Source organism: Lygodium microphyllum, chromosome 8 (assembly GCF_053477565.2).
Source record: "Lygodium microphyllum isolate KBCC chromosome 8, Lygodium_microphyllum_v1.1.10, whole genome shotgun sequence".
Classification (NCBI taxonomy): Eukaryota; Viridiplantae; Streptophyta; class Polypodiopsida; order Schizaeales; family Lygodiaceae; genus Lygodium; species Lygodium microphyllum.
Genome location: NC_141142.1, coordinates 117305460 through 117324569, shown reverse-complemented (window position 1 = coordinate 117324569; position 19110 = coordinate 117305460). Strand labels below are relative to the sequence as shown.

The 19110-nt window shown below is 43.5% G+C and overlaps 1 protein-coding gene across 3 annotated transcripts in view; it reads left to right on the top strand.

Moving 5' to 3' along the window:
• LOC148032781 (protein phosphatase EYA-like) overlaps positions 1-19110 on the top strand; it is a 126037-nt gene that overhangs the window by 62489 nt on the left and 44438 nt on the right. For 2 of the 3 annotated variants that reach the window (XM_087683454.1, XM_087683453.1), the window contains exon 4: positions 7276-7369. In XM_087683454.1, coding sequence (XP_087539580.1) covers positions 7276-7369 — 94 coding nt within the window. Of the gene's footprint in view, positions 1-7275; positions 7374-19110 lie in introns of all 3 variants that reach the window. The other variant, XM_087683455.1, reaches the window with a different exon arrangement.

The following is a 19110-nucleotide window of genomic DNA, read 5'->3' as shown; positions in this document are numbered from 1 at the left end:
CTCTGCACCGGAAGATGTTTTGGAAGCCACTGTTGACCCTAAATCTATCTTGCGCTCCTTTTCAGTATTCTATGATCGTGCGGTGATACTCTTCTTCACTGGTAGAATCCCCCCAGCTTTCCCGTATTCGCCAGTGGCTGCACAGTCTGCTACAAGGGGAATGTGTTGAAGAGATTTTTGTGGGGCCCCGAGGTTTTTTTGAGGTGCTGTTAAAATCTGAGATGCACCGTGTTGCTCTTCTGTCTAAACTGCTCCTGTTTTTTGATCGCCGTTTGGTCCATGTTGTACCATGGTGCCCCATGGCAGATTTTCAGCGCCTGCTGCAATGGGAGTGCCCTGTATGGGTTGAAGTGGAAAATTGCCCGGCTGTTTATTGGCCACTGTTGAAGGACGCCATGGCTGCTGTGGGCACTGTTTTAGTCCCTCCAAGTTTAAGGACAGTGAATCGTAACCGCTTATGTATGTTATGGGACACTACCAGGAAAAGGCCTGCGTGGTTACGTCTCAATTGCTCTGGCATGCATCCTTTACACTTTCGTTTGAAATGGGGCAATTTTGCAGGCCACTGCTTTTCCTGTGGAAAATTAGGGCATTTCATGGCCGAATGCCCAGAACAGCAACACACTTCAGATGCTGGGCATGTTGCCTTACCCATGGAAGATATGGTATGTGATGTCCCATCGCAGGATGCTATTCACCCACCTAAAGCTCTGGATAAAGGTAAACAACAGGTTTCGGGTTTAGATTCCCGTGGCACAGACTGGGTTGAAGTACGCGCAAAAAAAGGTACCAGGGTGGTTGCTGGCATGGAGAATTCTGTGCCTTTTGCGTCATAAGATTCCATGCGTACTTATATGCGCAGGAAAGAAATGTTGCCGTCGGAGCACTCTCCTCCTGTGATGGCTTCCTCTGCCCCCTGTCCTCAGCCCACTCGGAGAGTGTATTCGGATTGTCCAAAGGGTCCACCAGCTAAGCTGGCTTTTGATACCAGAGGCAACGTCATTACCCGGTGGGATCGTCGTTATCCCCGCTCCACTCCCAAGCCCGCAGATATGCCGTCTACCTCCAAATCTGGTCTGCAGAACTCTTTTGCCGTGTTGGCTGATTTCTTGGATGAGGGCGTCCTGGACATTCTCGCAGAAAAGATTAAATCGAGGCAAGCTGTGCCTTGTACCTGATTTTCTTTTACAAAAAACACATGAAAATAGCCACGTGGAATGTGCGAGAAATCTGTTCTCGCCATAAGCAACATGCCATGTGGGCTGTATTGCATGAGAATCAGTGGGATGTCTTGTGTGCTGTTCAACACAAGAGTCACGGTGAAGCTGGAAAAGTTGTGGATTGCCATGGCTTTCGTCTGTTCTATGCAGGGACAGGCCATGCGTTATTCTGGCGTGCTCATGATTGTGCACGAAAAATATCAACCTCTTCTTATTAAAAATGATATGCATGGCCGCTTTGTGGTGATTGAAATTTTATTCGATGGAGAAATCTTATGGTTACTTGGTCTCTATGCTCCGAATGATCCTTTATCGCGCCGGGAGCTTTGGCATACTTTGCAGACTTCTTTGTCACTTGGCAGATGGGGCCTCTTCATGGGGGATTTCAATATGTGTGTTGATTCTTCGCAGTCCACATCGAAGCATTCGGTAATGGACGCGCCAGAAAGCCGTAGGTGGCATGAGTTGGCTCTTGCTGTTCTTAAGCAAGATCTCTGGTCCTGGCTGCACCCGTCTTCTACAGGGTTTACTTTCCATTCCGCTCAGTATGCAACAACGTGGTCGTGGCTGGACCGCATATACATCATGCAGAATGATGATTTCCTCCCTGAGATGCTTGAAATGAAAGTGTTGCAGCAATATGCATTGTCGGACCATTTTCCTCTGCAGCTTGAGATGCTCGCACAACCCATTGCACCTTTTTAGTGATTTCTGGGGAGGCTCCCTTTGCGTTTTAACTCATCTTATTTGAAGCATGCAATCTTTCAGGGTTATATGCAGCAATTGATTGATAGATTCTTACTGGACTTCTCCTCTCAGGGCACTGCTTCGTTTGAACGCTTGCTCTGTAATGTGCAGCGGGTTGCTCGGCAGTATGGAATCCATCATGCCTCTCTTTGTCGACAGCGTCGGCAAGCAGCGGAGGACTTGCTGGCTTTGGTCCGTTCTCTGTTGATGGACACTCCAGATGATGCATTTCTACTAGCACTCGCAATGCGTGTGGCTCATCTTATTCAAGAGTTTCAGTTGAAATCGTATCAACAGGTCAAATTGCAGCATCTGACGGAGACTTTGCAAGATAATGCGTGCCAGACTCATAAGTTCTTTCGAGCCCTCCATGCCTCTCCTGCTAGAGAGATATGACGCGACTCCTGGATGCAGAAGGGCACTTGATCCTTGATCCGCAGGCTATTGTGCATATGTATAGGAATTATTTCATCGACCTTCTTGGTTCCACTTCTCCACCTTCAGCCCAAACTACTCAGGCCCGTTCAGTTTTTTATGACCTCGTCCGTAATCAGGTTCCGCAGGACATGCAAGCCACTATGGAATCAGATATTTGTGAGGCGAAGGTTATGGATGTTTTGTTACACTTACCCAAGGATAAAAGTCCTGGCTGGGATTGTCTCACCAATGAGTTCTTTGAGGTTTTTGCTACCCACTTGGCGAAACCATTGACGGCTTTGTTTCAGTAGGTGTGGAAAACGGGGATTATGCCTTCCTCATGGAAAGGACTTATTAAAGTGCTTCCAAAGGTTCCTTCGCCGTCTATGTTGAAACATTGGCGCCCAATTTTTTTAATGGGTTCTATGTACAAAATCTTTTCCAAAGTAATGGCGAATCGGCTCCACAAGCATCTCCCTGCCATTGTGCATCCTCTTCAGTATGGTTTCATTAAGGGCCGAAACATTCTGCACAATGTATTAAATGCGCAACTGGCGATTGATTATGCAAGGCATTCTAATCAGGAGATCGTACTGATTCAATTGGACCTGGAAAAGGCTTTCGACTATCTGGACTGGTCTTTTGTTGCAGAGCTTATGTCGGCTATGGGCTTTGGTGATCGGATGTCTCGACTGATCTACATCATCAGTGTAGCGGCGTCTTCGCGAGTCATGTTGAATGGAGGCGTTACCGAGCCATTTGCCCTTGCCCGCTCTGTCAGACAGGGGTGCCCATTGAGCCCTCTCTTCTTTGCCCTTGCGACTCATCCAATTTTTTCGATGTTATCTCATATGGCAGCTTCTACTCAGTTGGCTGGATTGTCGCTTCCTTCTGGACAACATTTCATTAGTCAATCCTTGGCTGATGATAGTCAATCCTTGGCGGATAAGGATAACCTTCGCAAAGCATTGGATGTTTGGGCTCTCTTTGGTCAGGCTTCCGGCCTTCGTATCAATGCGTTGAAATCAGCCATTCTCAGCTGCACGGAGTCGGATTTGCAGTCATTGAACTGGCAGGGTATCGTTGTGCCTCGTGGCTCCATTGTCAGGCATCTTGGCTACCCCTTGGGCGTTGATGTTCCCCCAAAGCAGCTTCTACACTGGACTTCTCAGAAACTGGCGGCTAAGTTCATGTATTGGAAGTCTCAGGCTTGGCCATTCCATGTTCGCCTCAAAGTAGCCCATACAATTATGTTGCCGATGCTCACATATTTCTTGCCCTTGCTGCCCTGGACTACTACTACTCTGAATGCTCCGACTCAGTTTATTCGTTTTATGTTATGGAAGAAAGATTCCTTGGATGCAGGCATTTCCTGGATTTCTTGGTCGCATGCGTGCACCCCCAAACGCATGGGTGAAGGAGCTATTTTGGATTCCCAAACTCACATGCTGGCCCTCCGTTGGTCTCTTTTCCGCGCCATGTGCTCAGATCATCATCCGTGGGTCGTTATAGCCCATTATTTCCTTGAGGAGCATGGGCTTCGGCATGGCAATACCCAAATCCAGAGTTCGTGGTGGCATGTTCTTAATTCCGATTCCCGATTCTCTTGTTCCTCTTCATCACTGCTTGCCCATTTGGTATGTTCCTGGAAACTGGTCCTCCGGAAGGCTCAGTGGCATCCGACGGAGGATCGCTTAGCTGCTAATTCTTTTCAACTGGAATTGCTGGCAGTCTCGCGGTTACTTTCATGGGAAGGTAAACAAGAGCTTCGACCACAATTCAACCGTATGGCACGTTTGGGCTTAACTTCAGTCGCGGATGCCACCCTTGCCAGTCGCAATGTGTTAATATCATTTCGTACAGCCAGGAGGATCTTTAGGATCCCTCATGGATACAGGCATTTATGGGAACAGCTTTTGATGGTGCTCCAGAGCAGACAACCCTTTCCTGCCCTTGCTGCGGATCGTCCTTGGCAGGATTGGGACTTTGAAGGCCGGCTGAGTTTCGGCAAAGCTTCCGCTAACCAGGTCTATTATCTTCTGATTAAAGATCATCACTGGCTGGTCACTAAAGCTAATGCTCTATGGGGATTGCGTAAATCTCGGTCATGGTGGAGGGCAACTGTGATGGAAGGGTGGCTGAACAAGACACCCTTCAAATATAAGGTCTTTCTTTGGAGGGTGATGATTGGGGGTCTTCCGCTTGCTTCGGCTCTTTCCAAGCGACGAATATCCAATGGCAACTGTTTCTTTTGAACCACCAGTGTCGAATTTGCCCGTCACCGATTTATTTCTTGCCCTATCGCTAAGAAAATATGGTCGTTCTTGTTAGCCGTTTGGAGAGCGGTGGTTGGTTTCTTGCTAAGGCCCTTTGATTGGATCTTTGTGCAGCCCAAATACCCAACACCGGCACAGCCACATATGAAGCTCGTGTTTCACTTTCTTCGATATTGGGGCTGTTGGCACAACTGGACCATTCGGAATGCTTTTCTTTTTGATTCCGCCTGTAATGTTCAGCGGCATATTGCTAGACTTAAGGGTCTCTTGTATTGGCAAATAGATCTTCTTCAGCATTCTGACTTACTTTCCCGGGAGGACTTGCATCCCTGGCATATGGCAATTTCCTCTACATCTTTGCCATGACCTTGTAATTCTTAGAACTAGAACCGTTTCACATGATGGCTTAGTGCCATCATGTATCTTGTAATCAAGTAAACTTGTACTTTTTTCGTAATTAATACAATTACCTTTTACGAAAAAAAAAGAGAGAGAGAAATGAGCTTTACACATGATGGCTTAGTGTCATCGTGTATCTTGTAATTAAGTAAACTTGTACCATTTTTTTCGTAATTAATACAATTACCTTTTACGAAAAAAAGAGAGAGAGAGAAGAAGAATCTTGCAGACTGAAGAAGGGAGAAATCTGAAGCTCAGATGAAGAAGAACTAATTGTCAGAAGAAAGAGACCGTAAAGCTGAAGTTATTGAAGCTGTGGAGCAGGATGGCAGAGCTGCTGAAGTCAATGGGCTGATGCGAGTTCTTGGTTTTCATATCATGTGTTCAGTGGTGCCATCTCGTGGGTTTTGTTGAGGTGAGATCCTTGGTCTTTATCTTGTGGTGTTGTCTTGGGGGTTGTTAGAGGCCGACTACCCAATTCACCTACCAACGTGAACTTGGGAGATGGCTTCTATGCCAATTAAGAATGCGAAGTGTGATGGTCCGGCCCTCGGAGTCCCACGTAGGGCTCTCTCTTGACCCCATGCAGGCTCTTGACGAGCACTAGACCCACTGCGCGACATCACACTATCACCAGCTCAACACATCACGGCACCGACTCAACACGACACGGAACGCGACACGGCACGCACAGAATTCTCACAAGCTTGCAGAATGGCCTATCTTGAGGGTAGAAGCTGATATTCATATCATGGAAGCATGTACAAGGTAAGCCGGAGGCACAGCAAGGGACTGTGTCACGGGTGAGGGTGGAGCTATCAACACGCTACCAACTCGACTCGATGCCATGGGATGAGGGAGCTAGGAGGAAGGCACAACCATCAAGGTAGTAGTCCGCCTATCGTGAAAAAACAAACTAGAAGTGTAGTAAATGATGATGGTTAAATGATAAACAAACCTCAACTAAAAGGAAAGAAAGATGGATGCCAAGAGAAAAAAAGGATGTCTAAGATTTGATCTTGGGAGAGAAGATACTATCTCTGTCTTCATGTTGATGGAGGCAATACTCACTAGGGCAAGAATTGAAAAACCAAACCTTAAGCCCATGTAGGACCAGTAAAATACATGCAATGTTAGTCCTAACTGAAATACAAAACCCAGCATGAAAGAATCAAGAAAGAAACCTTCATGCTAGATGTTTCATATTGAGATGCTTTGGATGCTGTCTTAAATGAAAAAGAGAGCTAAATGAGTGTTAGATATAGTGGAAGTAAATTAAAGCAGAAAGTGTGCAGTGAAAGACTTGAAAAAGTGCGGCTAAGCCTAAAAGAAACTAGCCTAAGGTTCCTAAGGATGATTGAGGATGCCTAAGAAACTAGCCTAGGGGAAGATAATGAACAAACTAGTCAGAGATGCCATGAGGCACTAATTGAGGGGGAGTTCCAGGATTCATTGCACCAGTGGCCAGCCATTGGACTAGAGCATTGTCCTCTGAATCAAGACCATAATGCCTCAATAGAGCCTCCATTGAAGGAGTAGCTTGAGAAAGTATCAGAGGATCCGAAGATTGGTTTGAGCCATTGTGAATCAACACATAATGTTAGTATCTTTCTTGGTTTACTCATATTGCAATAGGTGCATAGGCATCGATCTTGCCAATGAGAGAAAATCTACAACATTGCAAGTCACATAAAAGTTTAAATATAAAAATCTCTTGTTAAGCACCTAGTTGTTTTGCAGGCTTCACGATGATGGAACAACCATAATTATGAGAATTAGTTATGTACATCACATTTATCTTATTTGACTTTGTTAGTGTTATATGGTCTGTTTGTATACATGGAATGTATACGAGTGTCTGCTTGTATACTTGGAATGAATTTATCATTAAAAAATTGGCATATAGTGGACGCAATGAATGTACCATCAAAATAGCACATAAGAAGAGATGTGAATGCTTGAGTCTTATTCAGGAGTGTCAAGTACCCAACTTGACATTCAAGTTCTAACATTTGTTAGGAAAGTAAATAATATGTGCTTAATCATAAAGTACCTTGTTGTCACCTGGACATTCAATAGACCTAATAAGAACTGAAATTATGTTCTTATGTGTACCAATAGATTTTGGAAAATCGTCACTGTTCTTCATCTTATAAGTGTTATTTATTGGCCTAAGCAATGGCTCTTAATGTTTTTAAATCTTGATACATTTGTAGGGTCTAGACTCTTTACTTGGTGCAGAACAGTTACAGGAGTGGCATGAACTTTATGAATTGACCGATGCCTACACTGATGGATGGCTCACAGCAGGCATGTAATAGCTTCTCATTTTGTTCCTTGAAACTTTGGTAACATAAGAAATTGTTAGAATATTACATAGCATTATTATAGAACTGGGCAGTGCTCTATAAAAATTCTCTAGTAGATATGTCAAACTATAGTTCCTAAAGTGGTAGCATAGTGATTAGGGATTAGACTCATAATTATGGGGCTGTGGCCCCTAAGCACCATGGTTAAAGACACGTGCATTCCTAGGATACTGATGTTGGTGTATTTTGGTTTGTCATTTCTAGAGATCCGCTCCAAGGTCACTATTACTTGGCCAAGTCACACTTGCCATAGGCCGCTTTTAGGACCATAAATTCTCATCTACATGGTCTTGCACAAGGTTTGGTTGTGTGGTCTACGAGTGGTGGGCCCTATATAAGTCTGTAAAATGACACGTTAAACATTTTTCAGATTATGTGAGTGATTGCCAAACAAATTATGGAAGTAGTTTGTGATAGTTTGCAATGCACCTAGAGGGATTATCACATGATTGCTTGCTCATGCTGGCAGCTGAGGGCTGGCTTGCATGGGTCCTATATGCCATCTCTTCAACATTTTCTTGTATGATATGTAAGATGGTGTTCCACGATTGTGGCATCAACCCTTGTAGAGATCTGGACCGAGATATTCTGCATGATGGAAGGTGTATGCAACAGTGTGCAAGATGCTTTTAAGGGTAGGACATCTTCCACATCTAGAAGGTGTTTTTTGTAGTGCTTCCAAATATGTTTTGAGGCTTCCTGAATCATGTAACATGTTTTGTTTGAGTGAGGAGCTTGGAATGATGGGAGCATTGCAAGGCAATGTGCAAGAGCTACAAAAGAAGAGAAAGGCAACACAAGTGATTATCTATGCAACACTTGACATGCATAATTGAATACAAAAGGGCGCCCCCAATATAGACAACACTTAGACTAAAACTCTAAAAGGTGCTAGAATCTTGTTCAATGATCAAACACAAAGGCCATTGAAAAAGATGGCTACCACATCTAAAAAGACTTAAGGACACTATTGTTTACCTCAACTGTAGGTTGGTATATAAATTGAATAGCTCTAGAAAACCTCATTTTTAACATCCCTAAATAGCTCCATTGTTGTAAGCCATGAAAATAACAAGAAATTCATGAAACTATCTGTGGTATTCCTAAGACGCAAAAGGTACCAAATTCTCAAGTATGTAAGAAGGCCTCTCTCTCTTGTCAACCTTTGACTATAGGAATGGTCTATATCTAAAACGAAGGATTATCTCAAAGTAGTGCTATTGCCATATAACATCATTGTGTGTCACCCTCAAGGTGTACTAGACAATGATGTTCAATGAACTCCCATATCTGGCAATGTGTCATGTGTCCACTCTATCTAAGAAAAGTCAGGTGCGGAGATGACTCTTCTTTACTAAGTAGATATGCGTGGAAAGTCCTTATTTCTGCAACAGATTTTTAGCCATGCTGCTACTTCTTAGAAAGTCCTTATCTATGGTGGTTTTTCCTGTGGTCCACTTTGTCTAACAAAAGTTAGGTGTGGGGACAAATCTCTATGACTGAGTTGATATATGAGAGGATATGCTCCCTTGAAAGTCCTCATTTTCTAGGAGGCTGTGACTATTGCTCCCTAGGTCACTATCATTTCTTTATGATGCTATAGAAAACCAATTTGAGGGGTTTCCTCCAAACCTTCTAAGCCCTAGGATACTTTTGTGAAAATATGCTAGGGTTTGCAGAGAAAACACAGAATATATGAACACAACTAAAATATAATGGACTCAGACAAAAACAAAAAATGCAAAAAGGGAGATGTATCTGATGAATGAATGAATGCTGAAATGAATATATGAAAAAGGCATAGATGTGGGTGCTCAAGGAGTGGAGATGTCCAACGACTATTGGCTCTCGTAGGAGGGGGAATGAGGGAGAGTGTTGAAGAGTCTTCCTGTGTGTATTGATCCTAAGTGCAGAAAGCCACCAAGAATGATGCTGATGATGTAGACTAGAGCTGAGGGTGATGACATACAATAGCCAAGGGCCAGTTGGTGATGAGGATTGCTGCAATTGATGTTGTGGAGCAGCTGGCAACAAAAACACAGATATTTGGCAGGTGTTTGATAGTAGATGATTGCTGCAGATGATGTAGATGATGCTTGACAGCAGCCTGGACCAAAAAATACAGAACTTCAGAGGCTGAGAAGGCTGGTAAAAGCAGCGGGGAGTGATGTCGATGGGCTGCAGACTGAAATGCAGCAGTAGAAGGCCTTCCCTAGTACGGAAGAACCTCTAGTCAGTTGGGGCAGTATTGGCAGATTGGGAGGAGGGCTGCACCTTATGGCTGGGTGGCAATGTCTAGGGCTGAGAAGGAAGGCTGATGACGAGGAAGATTGCGGCGATTGCACCAAATGTGGGAAGAGGGATAAAGAGTGGTGTGGACATTGAGTCCTTTCTGTAGAACATGCTGAAGCTAAAAAAGTGTTGTACAAAAAGACAAAAAAACCTTTTTGGGGATGTTTAATGAGCCAGAAAATGCAAGAAAATATATGATAATTTAAGAGGCAAGATTCGGTAGTAGCTCAGCATCTCCTCTAAGGTCCAAAAAGGAAGATTGAGGAGAGTTCCCTCTTCAGAGAGGAGGCCACAAGGAGGAGACAGAGCCTTCTAGAGAAGGAAAGAGCTGCTAGAGCATCATTGGTTGCCTTACAGAGGGAGGAGGAGAGACGACCAGGATGCAGATGGATAGTTGAGAGGATGCATACCACCAGGGTAGAGATTGACTCCATGAAGGAAGCTAGATCAGAGTACATATTTCACGCAAGAGCCTCTTTTTGGACTCAGTCTGGGGATAGGGTTAATAGGGATTTTTTCTGCACCACAGGGCCTAAACACTCTAGACAGGGTGTTTGGACTCTAGAGACTCAAGAGAGCTGATGGATCCATTGCACAGGGCCCTCTAGAGGTGAGACAGGTGGCCACACAGTACTACATCCCTACTAGGATTCACCACTAGACCCCCTGGATATGAGAGAGATAGAGAAGCAGTTTGGAAGAGCATGTAGAGGGTGGTGGTTACAGACGGGATGAGTAGACATCTGATGGCCCATCTTATAGAGGAGTTGGAGGAGGCACTTCGGGCACTACACTTAAGCAAGTGTCCAGGAGAAGATAGACGAGATAAATCCTTCTTTGTGAGCTACTGGGATCTTATAAAAAAAAGGCCTTCACTCAGCCTTTCAGGAGATTATGGCATCAGGGACTATGCCAGAGAGACGCTCTGAGGGGCTGATTCATCTTATCTGGAAAGGAAGTGGAGATAGATTGGAGATCACACAGTGGAGACCGATCACCTTGCTTGGAACTGCTTATAAGATCCTCACAAAGGCGATTAGTCTTAGGGTGGCACCATTGATGTCAGATATTATATACCCCACTCAGATAGGCTTCGTCCGAGAGTGCAACATCTTGGACATCATCTTCACCTTCTAGGAGACCACAACCTTGGCTAGATCCAGGAGGCAAGACCATATTATGCTCCTTCTCTTCTTTGAGAAGGCATACGATCGCGTGGATTGGAAGTTCCTGGAGGGCACAATGCTGAGGATGGGCTTTCTAGAGCTGTGGATCAAGGGTGTAGCGGCCCTCTATTCTTCAGCACATAGCCAGGTTTGGAGATTGTTCTATCATACTAACTGCCAACCAAGCCATTGCAATGGGTTGTTGAACTATGATGCTTTTATTAAAGTTACCATATGGTGAATGTACTCTTCAAGAATGTAGCCACAAAAGTGGGGTTCACTAGATACATAGCCCACTCTTTTTAGTTTAAGGAGATCACTCAAACAAGGATGCACCTTTTCTCTTCAACATAGTTGGTGATCTAGTACTTAAGATGGTGGATAACAAAGTGTAGAGAGGACTAATCCATGGTCTCCCTCTAGTAATAACTCCCAAAGGTGCAATGACTGGAGGAGCAAAAGGAGATAGATTCAGCATCCATAGATCAGTCAGACAGGGATGCCCACTTGCTCCGTTCTTGTTTCTATTTGTAGCAGAGACCATGAGTTCCTTCTTGAGAGACAGATCTACAGGTATCAGAGGCATCAGGCTACCCATCCTCTAATTTGAGGAGCTTCTTGATGTGGAGTTTGTTGATGATACAACAGTTTACTTGGATGGAATGAAGGCAACTTTAGAGCCTTTGTAACAGCCATGGAGACATTTTGCAGAGCATCAGGAGCACTAATTAATTGGCACAAATCCTATGGATTTTGGATATGCGACACTAGACAGCTAGAGTGGCGACCACATGAGGATTTCACATGGGTTCCCCATGGGACCATTGTGAGATATCTCGGATGCCATGTGGGGATTGACATTACCTCAGAGTAGTAGCTAGCACCCCTCCTTTTGAGCATCAGACATAAGATTTTGTATTGGAGCTTAGTGAGACTCTCACTGGTAGGAAGAGTAGTGGTTGCCAACCAAGTTCTTCTGGCGACCATGTGGTACATCACTTCTTGTTGGGCTTTCTCTAGGTCGTGTATCGGCAGGTGAAATGCCTCATAAGCAGGAACTTCATTTGGTCAGGAGGAGATGGGAGTCTAGCCAGAGCAAAGGTGGCTTGGGATGCCATCATACAGCCTAGATCCAAAGGAGGATTGGGGATCATAGACCGAGATAGTCAGAGCAAAGCCTTATTGGTCAAGCTCATTGTAAGGGGTTTGCTTCCAAGTGAGGAGCCCTAGAAGAAACTTTTGATGGGGAGGCTAGAGGACTTGACACCTACACATGGAGGACCATTGCAGCCCAGCATTTAGTGGATATTTTAGGAGATCAACACCAGAGATTTAGGGAGGAGCTCCGAGGTCAGATTTTCATCGGCCATTATTAGAGCTTGGAGATCTGTATCTCCAGGGCTCCACCAGCTCCCCCCCGACTACTATTGAAGAGAAGAGGAGACAACCTCTTTTCTTTAATCATTATTTGAGATCAGAGTCAGGCCACACCATTGGGCAGCGGACACAGTTATCATGGGGGAGATTCTCTTCACAGGTCGCTACATCAGTGGGGGAGTGGTTTACATTTCAGGAGTTACCACACGAGACCCAAAGGCAGAGATTACATGGTCTTTGGGGAGCCAAGGCTATGATTAAGGCCATGATGGAAGGGGTTCCACCAGATTGGCAAAATGAAACAACTTTCTCTCAGACTTGGATTGGTCTTTTCTCTAGAGGGGATATCGTTCTAGCAGTCATTGCATCTAGCAGAGACATGACATTCAGTTTCACAGTTGAAGAGGATGTTTGCCTCCAGTGAGAGGACCTTGACCTTACAGCACTCAGTGGCTGCTCCAGGCAGAGAATCAGAGTAGTGGCACACTTTGAAAGAAAATGGCACATAGATCCAAACCCAACCACTTGTCTTATAGATGGATGGAGATATTGGGCATACCAGAGGAGGCCTCTAGAGAGACTTCAGTGGGATCTAGGAGAGTGGGTGTGGAGAGATCCCTTCCTTGATAGGCATCGGACATTCCCTTCTTTGGCTATACGTCTAGATTGGGACAGAGGATACAGATGAGCAAGATTAGAGCATAGCTTGTAACCACCGCTCATTGGCATAGAGAGGGAGTCTCAGATGAGTTCCTACATGACTTTTGGACGCGGCTACATGACAGGTTCAGGCCCAAGAAGATATCTCTCTTTCTATGGCTTTTAGCCCATAGGAGTTTAGCAGTTGGCACTTGGCTTGGATATAGCAAGGACCCAGTGGCATGCGCGCGATGTGGTGAGCCAGAGGATGAGAAGGAAAAGAGAGACTTTCCTACGGATTTGGGATTCAGACACCTTCCATACTACCCCTCAGATGGTCTGGCACTTTAGCCCACCAAACTGGTTGTTTACACAACCATTGTATCTTTGATGTACTTAGTTACTCTTCACAGAGTTTCTTGTACATTATATTTACCTTAGGGGGCTTTCTCCGAGGTGTTATTAATAGAATTCTCTTTTCTTGGAAGAGAGAGAGAGAGAGAGAGAGAGAGAGAGAGAGAGAGAGAGATTGTGAAACCAGCCTTCCTCCTTGGATAGGGTGGTAAATCCTTGATTACAACTTAATTACAGCATCAAACAATAAATGCGAATCTGAAAATACAAATTTACCTACTGATCTTGGACAATGCACACCCAATTGGCCCCAAAATTGACGCCCCTTTCGGTATTTCTTTAGCTTTATTGAAGAAAATGTTGATTTACAATGGGATTCTTCCAATCCCTTTCGGTATTTCAACTCCCCTCGCTGTCCAAAGTGACCAGCAAGTCTTTAATCTATTTTTCCCCTTGATTCGGGCACTCAATTGGCCTTCAGCCACTTCATAGACGATGGAAATACCCCAAATTCAATGGCTCGCTAGTCCTCCACCTGAATTCATTTGAAATTCACCTTCAGCCTTGTTGAATTCAGAAGTCTTGGAGCTTCAAATTTTTGGCACACTTCCCAAGGTTGCTGCTAAACCCTAATTTCTGCTGTAAATTAGGATTTACAGCAGTGAAATTTGCAATTTCTCAGCCTCCAAGGGCCCAAATGTTAAGATCTTCTGAGCAAGGCTGTGAAATGGCTGGGAGATGCAAGGGAAAGTTGTAGAGAGAGAGAATTCATAGTTTTGTCACGAAAAATGATTGAAAATCAGTCAAGTGCAGCTGCTGCCTTGCCACAACAGCATGTAGATGCAAAAAACTAAAGAAAATCAGTCATCTACTACTGCTGCCTTGCCTCAACAGCCTGTTGATGCTGTCTCCTGCTATTGTTGATTGGTCTTCCTTTGCCCTTGGCTGCCTCAGAAGGTCCTCGAATGGCTGCAAATCAGACCAGTAGCCTCCTCTCCCTCTCTCTTGCAAGCTGAATTTATAAAGATGTCTCTGTCCAGCCTCTAAAGAAGTTTTTCAGTCTTGCATGGGCATTTTTTATAAGTGGCAGTCTTCCCAAATGGTTTTCCCAGCATTTTCCATAATTAAATATTAATTTTCAGCCTTTAAATACTGAAAATTAATGTAATAATTATTTCGGTGCCCTGAAAAATAATCTAACTGGCCAATAATTAAATTGGCTAGGCAACTTCCATTCCCGAGTGTCTTTGCGCCATCTTTGACCATCAGATTGGCGTTGAGTACCATTAAACGTCACTTCTCTAGTGTCACCAACTGACACTTCGGGCCAAATGGATGACCTAGGCAAGCAACTGGCACCAGATACCACCAAGTACCTGTGCGATAAAACTTATAGCAACTTTAGCCTTTGACATCCTATGATTTCTTCAGGTCTCGGGCTCGTAAATTTACTTAAACTCCAATTGCACCTCACATGTGCAACATTTACTTAATCATGTGATTAAAAATTAATCCACATGTTAAGTGAGGTGTCGAAAATACATGTCGAAAACTGAGCATAATCTGATCACCTGCTGATCTGAGAACTGATCACAAATTGCTGCAAATGTGAACCCAAACTAATCATAAAGTCATTGCAAAAATTGACCAGCAATCAATGCAAAAACTGATCCCAAAAAGTGACCATAAACGGTTCTCAAGCTTATCAAAAACTGAGCTGAAATTGATTAGAATTTTTGTCTCAAAATTGAGGCAAAATTCATGCTGAATTGATCATAAGCTGATGCAAAAGCATAGTTCCAGTTCCTGGGTGAAACTCATACTCATCTGCATACATCTCACAGTGACTAGTACACTAAGTAGTGATCATGGCAAACATACTATCAGCGCAGTACCTTGGATGCATACTAAATACATTCGAGATCCACCACATACGAGAGCTGTCCACAATTGGAGGAGGAAAAGTGCTACCTCCCCCTTGAGCACCAGGCAATACTTCGGACCCTTGCTCTGTTGAACCTGACAGAACCCATTAAAGTCGGCTCTAACTGAAAGGCATCTAGGTAAAGCTACAACAACTGAGGACGACGGTCTGCGAAGTCTTCCTCTTCCATTCATTTGGCATCCATTGGTGAATAATTCTGAAATTTCACGAAGTATCTTCTAGAAACTTTACCTTTGATCTTTCTTTTCTTATGTGCCAAAATCTGCTCAGGTACCAAAATCTCATCTAGCTTCTCAATCTCAGGCTGAATTTCAGGATATATCCTCTGGCACATCACCATGAAAAGGCCTCAATAAACTGATATGAAAGGCATTGTGTATCCTCCAATGTGGAGGTAATTTCAGCCGATATGCCACATTGTTGATCTTCTCCAATACCTGGAAGGGCCCGTAGTATCTCATACTTAACTTTGGTTACAATCTTTCTCTTCCTTTCATATTTTTCAGCCTTGCCTTTTCAAAACACAACAATATATAATCACCCTTTGCAAACTGCAAAGCACGTTTGTGTCAATCAGCTGCCCTCTTTTGCTTTTCTTGCGATCTCTGAAGTGTATATTTTATCTTTGCATAGGCTACATCCAAGTTTTCCACATAACGATCAGCCTCAAAGATCTTATCCTTAGTTGCAGAATAGGTGGTACCTTCTTGCCACACTCAACCACCTCAAATGGAGCTTTGCCTGTAGAACTATGCATTGTGTTGTTGTAAGTAAACTCAACCAAGGGCAAATAGTACTCCCACTGTGTCTTGTGGTTTGAAACATGCACCTCAAAAGATCTAACATTGTGGAATTTGCTTCCTCAGACTGACCATCTGTCTGCGGATGGAAGAATGATGAGAATTTTAGTGTGGTACCCATATTTTCAAACAAGCCCTTCCAAAATAAACTCGTCATTCGGGAGTCTCGATTACTGATGATCGACTCTGGCATACCATGATACTTAAAGATGTGCTGTAAAACAATATGCCATATGATCAACCTTTATTTTCTTCCTTACCGGAATGAAATGGGCTTGTTTGCTAAACTTGCAAATGATAGTCTATATCCCATTATTCCTTGTAGGTGTCTTAGGAAGCTCAAAAATAAAGTTCATTGCAATGCTTTGCTAAGGCCTATCTGGAATAGGCAAGGGCTGCAATAAACCCAGCATCTTTTGCCTATCATGCTTTACCTTCTGGCATACGATGCATATCTTAACAAGCTGTTTTACATCATGTCTCAAAGCTGGCCAATAAAAGAAATGCTCCACTGCCTTGACCGTGGCATCAATATCTCTGTGTCTTGCATACGGAGGAACATGACTTTTAGTGATAACTCTAGGCCTTAATTGCTTTGTAACACATAGTCATCCATGCATCATTAGAAATCCATCTTTTAGCACAAAGTGTTTATGCCTTTGGCCATTGCAAAGTTGATTATAAACATTAGCAAAGTTTAAATCAGCAACATATTGCTATTTCATGGCATCCAACTCAATGTGAAAAACCATGCCGACGGTTGAAATTTGTGGCTTACGTGATAGTGTATTAGTCACAACATTCTTTTTACCATCAATATGTACAATCTGAAAATGAAACGTAGAGAGAAAGTTTGCCCATCCCATATGCTTATCTGACAACTTTGTCTGTGTCAGAAAGTACCTCAAAGTTTGATGGCCTGTTTGCACTTTAAAATCAGCCCCCAATAAATAATGTTTCCACGTAGACAGTGCATGAATTACAGCCAAGAGCTCTTTTTCATAGACCTGTAAATTCTTTTTTGCACCGTGGAGAATTCGGCTCTCATAAGTTACAACTCGGCCATCCTACATAAGAACAACCCCAATGCTGTTACCACATGCATCACATTGAACTATGAATGACTTTCTTAGATCGGGCAACACAAGCACATGATCTGAAATGTCCTAAAAGCTGTCTTAGACACATCTTTTGGACTAATGCGTATCTAATGATACCCACTTTTCAAATCTATACGGCTAAATATGGCTGCCCTTGGCAATCTATCCATAACATCATCGGTCCGAGGAATCGGAAAGCGATTCTTTATTGTGATCTTGTTCAGAGCACGATAATCAATGCATATATGCCATGAACCATTATTTTTCTATACCAAAAGCATTGGAGAACAAAAAGGAGATGAGCTAGGCTGAATCAATCCTTTTTCTAACAACTCATTTACCTGAGTCATAATCTCCTCATGTTGTACTGCACTGACTCTATAGGGTGGCTTACTAGGTGGGCTACTTCCAGGGATAAGATCTATGCCATGATCTTCTGGCCTTTCATGCGGTAGCTGCCTTGGAAGTGATTGAGAGAAGCAATCAACATACATTTTCAAAAATGACTTGCGATCCTTCTCTAACTTAGACATGTTCCCAACATTCTCACTATCATCTTTATCCTTAGTAAAAACCAAGTGTGTTGAAAGATGATTTTTCATTACTTTAGAAATGGTAGCTGCAGACACAACAAGAACAGATTCACCTTTCAACTTTACATCAAGTGTGAGTACCTTTCCCTTATGCTGAATAGTGATCTTTTTTGCACGAGAATCAATCACTGCATGCATACGGTGACACCATGGCATACCAAGCAATACATCACAACCCTCAAATGGAGCAACGAAGAACTCTTCGCTATCCACATATCCTTGTATGTGCAACCGAAGCTTTCCAATGAGTGGTGTGACAGGCTCTGCATGGCCTTTACATGCCATTCCAACTTTCCCCATGGGTCCCATCTCATCCTCTCTGATGCCTAGACGAGTGGCCATGTCAACAGAGATGAAGTTGGCTTGTGCACCATTATCAAAGAAAATCAATGCATGCCGATCCCTAATTTTGTCCCATGCTTTGTAAAACTCAGTAGCATCATCATTGGGTTGATTACTAACAACATCGGGCACCAATCCCACCGATGTTTTGGGCTTATTTCCTTTAGAATCTCCCTGATTTTCTAATTTTCCAGCTTGTTGCCTGTTGGGACAGTCCCTTACAATGTGACTCTCCTATTCACAAATAAAACATTTATTTGCAACCATCAATTCCTTATGTTGTGCCAATGTTTTCAAGTCCTTTCTTTGTTGTTTTGGCCTCTTTTCAGACTGATTTTTAGATCTGCCCTTTTTCTCAGCCTTAAATAATGTTTTATTCGACTTCTCCCCACTCTCTAGGAAGCCCGAATCCTTCCCACGCAGCAAAGCATCGGCTATAGCAGTAGTCTCTATAAGCTAAGACATGCTAGACACGGTGGATTTAATGCAAAAATCCCTGATTCCTTTGGGCAGCGCACAGACATATTTTTCCACTTGCTCATGAAGGGGTACGGGGCGATAAGAAGTAATAGGCAGCAATGCATCCCAAAACTTCTTATTATATTGCTCCAAATTCTTACATTTCTTAGCATCCAGGTTATTCCAAGCTGTTATGATATCCACCTCAAAGGTACTTGTCAACCAATTCGATGCAAACATTTGCTTGAATTGTACCCACTTTGATGGTGCTCTACCTTGCATCAAAAGAGTGGACCACCATTGTAATGCATTCCCTTTCTAGAAAGTGGCTACCTTTTGAATCTTTGAGGACTCCGTAAAGTTTCCCCCTGAATAGGCTGCATCAAACTGCTGAATGAAAGTCAAAGCTTTTAGCCTATCTTGTACACTGCTGAAGGACTCAAACTTTACTCCTTTTCCACCCTCATGATAAGTCTTTTGCTGCCCCTTTGGGTGTCAAGTTGTCATACACTGGCTGCTGCAAAAAGGGTGCATTTGCTGAATTTACATCAAAACCAATACCAAACGGAGCATTTGTATAATCAACAGTCATTCCTTAAGCCCCATAAGCATTCG